We start from the raw sequence: 7,194 nt of genomic DNA, 5'->3' as shown, positions 1-7,194 counted from the left end.
TTACAGACATCAGGAAAAAGGTCTGGCCACCAGGTCCAGGGAGGGGCAGTATGGCTAATGGACCTGGTTATATCTCCAGTTTGAGAAATTACCTGCCAAGTTAGACGTTGGGGCAGGTGAGGGCTAAAATCACTTACAGTCAGTAAAGGCAGTAAAACCGAAATTATAAGTCTTAGGTTCGTAGAAGCTTGAGTTTGAGCGGGTTGTCGGTTCTTCGGGCCTGCCATCCTGATGATGCCGCCGCTGGTGCAGCTTTCACGTGTGAAGCATGGATCCAGGCAGCGATGCCGTCCACTTTTATGGCCGTTGGGGTGGTTAGGAGGACGGTGTATGGTCCTTTCCATCGAGGTTCCAACGTCTGGGTTCGATGCCGACGGACGTATACGGAGTCTCCGACTTGGAAAGGATGAGTTTCTCCCGGTGTTCCCGGTTGGTAGGCCTCGGCGAGTTGGGACCATATCTCCTTTTGGACCAGTTGGAGTCCCAATAGCCTAGCATACAAGTCGGTGTTATTTTGACAGTCTGGTTTTATTTCTTCTCCTAAGGTGAGAAGGGGAGGTGGGGCCCCGTATAGCACCTCAAAAGGAGTAAGATGGTACCGGGAAGGTGTATTCCTAACCCGGAACAGGGCTAAAGGAAGGAGCACCGTCCAATCTGTACCGCCAGTCTCCAAGGACAATTTGGTTAGGGTCTCTTTTAGAGTTCTATTCATTCTTTCTACCTGACCTGAACTCTGGGGTCTATATGCACAATGTAATTTCCAATCAGTCCCCAAATATCTGGCCACATCCTGACTTACCTGGGCGACGAAGGCTGGACCGTTGTCGGACCCTATTACCTTTGGCGCTCCAAATCGAGGAAAAATTTCTTCTAGGATCTTCTTGGCTACCACAGCAGCTGTTTCTTTCTTCGTTGGGAAGGCTTCTATCCATCCTGAAAAAGTATCTATAAAAACTAGGAGGTATTTATTACCGTACCTTCCAAGACGTACTTCGGTAAAGTCCACCTCCCAGTAAGTTCCTGGGCGGTCTCCCCTGAGCCTTTTTCCAGTTTCAAGTTTTCCCCTGTGAGCATTTACCTGTTGACATGGAACACATTCCTGTACAATTTGTTCAGGTAATTTTGTCAATCCAGGGGTTCCGTACCTGGTTTTATGTAACAGGGATATCATTTTTTTAGTCCCCAGATGTGTCCATCTATGAATCTGTTGTAACATGGATTCTGCTTGCTGAGGGGACAAAGTTCCTTTGGTTGTGGTCGGGATGATTTCCTCGTCGCTGCCTGGTTTTTCAGGAACTTTATCTGACAGTCCTAAAATGACTTCTCCCGATGCCATTTCTCGGGCCACCTTGTCAGCCATATTATTACCCCTAGTTATTGGGGTATTGTCTTTCTGGTGTCCAGGGCAGTGAATGATGCTAACTTTAGTGGGAAGCATAAGTGCAACCAATAGAGCCACAATTTCGTCTTTGTTCTTAATTTCTCTGCCACTTGAGGTTAGCAACCCTCTCTGTTGGTAGATGGCACCGTGGATATGAGCGGTAGCAAATGCATATCTACTGTCCGTGTAGATGTTTACCTTTTTATTCTCTGCCATCTCCAATGCCCTTGTCATGGCAATTAATTCAGCTCGTTGGGCTGAGGTCCCTTGTGGTAGCGCAGCTGCCCAGATGACTTGTTTTCCGTCTACCACGGCTGCCCCAGCCCGACGCTCACCTCCTTCCAGGAAACTGCTCCCATCAGTAAACCAAGTAAAATCAGCATCAGGAAGGGGTAGGTCCATCAGATCTGGTCTACTACCGTGTGCTGCAGCCAACACTTCCTGACAATCATGGATGATGGTGGAGCCTTCTAAATCGGGATCAGGTAGCAAGGTAGCTGGATTGAGTCCTGTGGCTGGAGCAAACTTGATGCAATCTGAGTTTAGCAACAGGGTTTGGTAATGGGTCATCCTGGCATTAGTTAGCCACCTATCCGGTGGTTGACGGATTACATTCTCCAGGGCATGAGGAGCTGTTATCGTTAGATTTTGTCCTAAAGTTAGTTTGTCAGCATCTTTGACCAGAACGGCTACTGCAGCGATTATCTTTAAACAGGTGGGCCATCCTGATGCCACAGGGTCCAATTTTTTTGACAAATAAGCAACTGGGCGATTCCAGGGACCCAATTTCTGAGTCAATACTCCTTTTGCAATGCCCTTATTTTCGGCTACATATAAATGAAAAGGTTTGGTTACATCTGGCAATCCTAGGGCTGGGGCTGAAAGTAAAGCTCGTTTGATTTGGTCAAAAGCCCGTTGTTCCTTATCACCCCAAACGAAAGGAGTGCTGTTTTTGGTTAGGGGGTACAATGGGGCTGTCAGCTCGGCAAACCCTGGAATCCATAGTCTACAGAATCCGGCCATCCCCAAAAATTCTCTAACCTGCCTGGCGTTTTTGGGAGCTGGAATTTGGGCCACCGTATCCTTTCTGCTCTCCGTGAGCCATCTTTGTCCCCCTTTTAACAGGTACCCCAGGTAACTGACCTGTTGTTGGCATATTTGTGCTTTCTTGGCTGAAGCTCTATATCCCAGGGTTCCGAGCTCTGTTAACAGTTTTTCAGTTCCCTTGATACAATCTTCCTGGGTTTCAGCAGCTAATAAGATGTCATCAACATATTGAAGTAGCGTTACCTGTGGATTCGATTCTCTATATAACGCTAAGTCCTGATGAAGAGCTTCATCGAAGATGGTAGGGGAGTTCTTAAATCCCTGAGGTAAACGAGTCCATGTCAGTTGGCCAGATATTCCTGATGCTGGGTCCTTCCATTCGAAGGCAAAGTAGAGCTGGCTGAGGGGAGAAAGTCTTAGACAGAAAAAAGCATCTCTAAGGTCCAAAACAGTATACCATGTATGTTGGGGCGGAAGAGTGCTTAAGAGATTATAAGGATTTGGTACTGTGGGGTGGAGGTCCGCCACTCGTTTATTTACCTCACGCAGGTCTTGCACTGGTTGGTAATCATTAGTTCCCGGTTTCTTAACTGGCAGGAGAGGGGTATTCCACGCGGATTGACATCTTACCAGAATACCCAATTCCAGCAACCTCTGTATGTGAGGACGGATGCCGTCTTTGGCTTCCTTACTCATGGGGTATTGACGAACCGTTATTGGGGTGGCAGTTGCCTTGAGTTCCACTAATACTGGGGGCCGATTTTTAGCCATCCCCATACCGGCGGTTTCTGTCCAGGCTTGCGGGAACCGAGTTACCCAGTCTGTGACATTAACCCGTAGAGATGAAGGTTTTTCATATAATTTGTATTCATCTTCCAATCTCATAGTCAATATTTGGAGTAATCTTCCCTTATTGTCAGTTATGGTGGGACCTTCTGGTTGGAAGTGAATTTGAGCCCCCGCTTTGGAGAGCAAGTCTCTTCCCAGCAAAGGATAGGGGCATTCCGGAATGATCAAAAATGAATGAGTTACTCGTCCAATCCCAAGATCTACTGTCCTTCGTGTGGTCCATGAATGTTGTTTATTCCCAGTGGCTCCTTGTACCCATGACCTTTTAGCTGAGATAGGACCTTTTGAGTGGAGAAGGACAGAGTGCTGGGCTCCGGTATCTGCCAAAAATTGAACAGTTTCCCCCTCCACTTTAAGAGTTACCCGGGGCTCGGGGAGAGGGTTCGAGCCCTGACTTTCCTAGTCTTCTTCTTCCAATGTTAAGATTTTGTTTCTGGTTGGCCTTCCTCCATTCTTTTTCTTAGGGCATTCTCTCACCCAATGTCCTTTTTCTTTACAGTAGGCACATTGGTCCTTGCCTAATGGCCGCCTTCTGTCTGCCGTTCGCCCTTCCTGCCTATTTCTATCCCCTATATTTCTTCCTCCAACCACAGTGGCCAGTATCTTACTTAAATTCCTCTCCTGTCTCTTATCCCGTCTTATTTCACGGGCTTCCTGCTCTTTCTGCTTTCTTTCTTCCTTCTCTTCCTCTGTTTCTCTTTTGTTATATACTTTATCTGCCTCTTTTACTAACTCCTGAAGCGAAAATCCCTGCAAGCCATCTAGCCTCTGTAATTTCTTCTTAATATCAGGGGCCGCTTGATCTATGAAAGCCATTGTTATAGTAGCCCTATGTCCCTCCGGAGTTGGATCATAAGGGGTAAAGCGTCTAAAGGCTTCCATTAAACGTTCCAGGAACACAGTTGGCGATTCCTGGGGCCCCTGAGTTACTTCCCTTACCTTAGCCAAATTAGTGGGCCATCTGGCCGCTCCATGGAGACCCGCCACCAGAGCCTGGCGATACATTTTCAGGCGCTCCCTACCTTCTGGGGCATTGAAATCCCAGTTTGGCCTGACGAGTGGGAAACCAGCATCAATCTCGTTAGGCAGCTGGGTAGGTTGCCCATTGGCGCCTAATACATTTTTTCTGGCTTCTAAAAGAACCCGTTGCCTCTCCTCAGTCGTTAGGAGAGTCTGAAGCAGCTGCTGACAATCATCCCATGTGGGCTGGTGGGAGAAAACAAGAGATTCTATTAAAGCGGTAAGGGCCTGTGGATTTTCGGAAAAAGTTGGGTTATGCATTTTCCAATTATAAAGATCTGCAGAGGAAAAGGGTCAATATTGGAGAGGTCTAATCCCTTGGCCATCGGGGGGGCCATATTCTCTAAGAGGTAGGGCAGTGGAGTCCGGGGAGATAGCCCTCCGGCTCCTAGTGCCCACTGAGGGACCCCTTTCTTCTTCCATCATGGATGGTCCCCTTGGTGCCGAGGGCAGTGGAGCTGGGGGTCCTCTAGGTGGTAGGGGATTTGGGGCCGGAGGATAAGGGGGTGGGGAATCCAAAAGAAGCAAATCGGACTGCGTGTCAGGATAAATCGCCTTCGGTGGATCCGGGGCGTCGGGTAGCTTCTCCGTGTTGGGGTTTTTCTTTAGGGCTAATATCTCCGACGCTGCTGATGTGTGCGCGGACGTACCTGTTGAGGAAACAAAGGGCTGGACCCACGGAGGTGGGGAAAGAATTAAATCTTCCCAGACCAAGACATATGGTACTTGGTCTGGATGTCCGTGGGGTCCTATATTAAATATCTTAGACTTCAGCAGCCTAATCTTGTCTAATAAAAAGGATCCTTCAGGGGGCCATCCTATCTGAAATGTTGGCCATTCAGAGGCACACAAAGTCTGCCACTTTCCTTTCTTTACCTCTACCGAAAAATTATGGGCTCTGGCCCGAACTTCGGTCCAATGGCTTAGGGTAAGGGAAAGAGGAGTCGTCATAGTTTGTCCCATTGTCGTCCGTCAGAGAAGAAGAATAGACCACAATACAGAAACAGTTAAAACTCCACGAAACACATATACGTATGGGCCACCGCGAGCTCGCTTCAAAACCAAAACCTCTTCAGATGACAGTTATCACAAAGGGAACTGCCGAAACCGAGTGAAGGGGAGACAGAGTTTGCCTCTCCTTCCAGATGAGCCACCAGGGCGTCCCCTAGGGCTCATGGACGCCGGCTATTAGCACGTCTGCCTAGCCAGAGGTCCGATACAGATTCCATAATAAGCCGATTCTTACGGCTTTCCTCCAATAATGGCCCACAAAGAACAAGGGACAAACAGACAATCAAGCTCGAGCTTACCTGGTACCTCCAACTCCCGATGTTCTTGTGGTCCGGGGCGAGTGGAATCCCGGACGAGCCCCCAAAATGTTAGACCTCCGCGGTCTCCTAGGAGTTTCGACTCGCCCAGGAAACAACAAGAGTCGGAAGCCGATGCAAGACGCAAGAGGTTTATTGAAGGCCGGTGCACCGGGGTTCCTTGGTCCTCACGCAGGAGACCGAAGAAGGAACCCCCCCAGGGCGTGAACATACATTTTTATAGGTCTCAATTTCCTGTTATGCAAAGTGTGGATTCAATTGTGATTTTTAATGTTAGGTTCTTAGCTTCTGTTCGGACCAGAGGGGGAACCTGTCCCAGGCTTCCTGATTGGTTCTTTGACAGATACCTTTTTTACATTTTGTTTATCTCCCTCCTTCTCGGAAGGGGGCCGGACATCCTGGAAATTCACCCATTGTCTAAGAAGCCCCTATTGTCTGGAGAGTTCTTAATCATTAGCTGGAACAATATCCCTCGAGTCCCACACTATGAGTCTACCATTCACAATAAGTAGGTTAAGATTGAAAAAGCTAAATAACTATTTTGTGTGAAAAGTAACCCCAATTAATATAATATTAAGTGAATGCCTGTGGTTTAAAACCATCTATGTATTTTCTTTGGCATATATATATACATATATATATATGTATATATATATAAACCCTAACCTAATTATATACAATACATATAGGCTTGAGGCAAATGAAATTGAGTTTCAATCCTCTCTAATACATAGTTTCATGTGCCACAAATTTTCACATATACCAAAGAATCTTCCACATAATGGAAGTAAAAATAATAATAAACTTTCTATACAATAAGGTTATTTAAGATTAATTTATAATACAATACTATTCTCTATTTGTTTTTATCTTTACTTACTTTATTCTGCATCATTTTTTTGAATTTGTATAAAAATCAAATATATCTTGTATAGTCAGGCCTCTTTCAATTGCAACTAATGGAAATTCACTTCTAAGAAGCCAAAACAACAGAAGGCAATTATATTTCTTAATTAAACAAAAAAGCAAAACAAAACATGATATCAGAAGTGGCTAGCCCAAAGTTTTTAATGAAATCAGGGACTTTTTATTCTCTTATCTCTGTTTTTCTCTGATGGTTTTATGATCTCAAGTCAGCTGGATTCATGGCTGGCTATTTCCTAGGTTTATATTCTTAGAGTTCTGTGATCAAAGAGGAAAAGGAATGACTTCATCCTCAAAACAATTTGAAAATTCCTAGGAAAGGACACAGACATACTTGGATCATGTCGTATGCCTACAGCTTGAACCAACATCACTGCTGAGGAGGGGATGCATGTTTATCTCTGTAACAGGGATAGAATAAGATGAATGGATGGCCGGTGTGAAAGTCTAAGCGACTGGTTAGTGAAAAACAGTATACAAGTGTTTCATACTCTAGTAACAGAAATAAGTGACAGGGGTATATAGTAAAGAACTGAAATTGAAGTTTCCTCTGAAAAAGTATGATGTGCTTAATTTTTATGTTCTTTATCAAGAATTAACATTTCATATACAGCATTGTTAATTGCAAACTTCTCCACAGAGTAA

General features: G+C 45.6%; 1 protein-coding gene across 1 annotated transcript; it reads right to left on the bottom strand.

The window, feature by feature from the left end:
• Nucleotides 1-132: 132 nt before the first annotated feature.
• On the bottom strand, nt 133-5,260 carry LOC113612399 (uncharacterized). The gene is given in 1 exon segment (XM_027092283.1): nt 133-5,260. A coding segment is annotated over 1 exon segment (5,088 nt). The 3' UTR covers nt 133-172.
• Between the last annotated feature and the right edge of the window lie 1,934 nt (nt 5,261-7,194).

This window comes from Aethalodelphis obliquidens, unplaced genomic scaffold (genome assembly GCF_003676395.1).
Source record: "Aethalodelphis obliquidens isolate GAN/ISIS:26980383/991018 unplaced genomic scaffold, ASM367639v1 scaffold76, whole genome shotgun sequence".
Taxonomy (NCBI): domain Eukaryota; kingdom Metazoa; phylum Chordata; class Mammalia; order Artiodactyla; family Delphinidae; genus Aethalodelphis; species Aethalodelphis obliquidens.
This window is presented reverse-complemented; position numbering and strand designations above follow the sequence as displayed.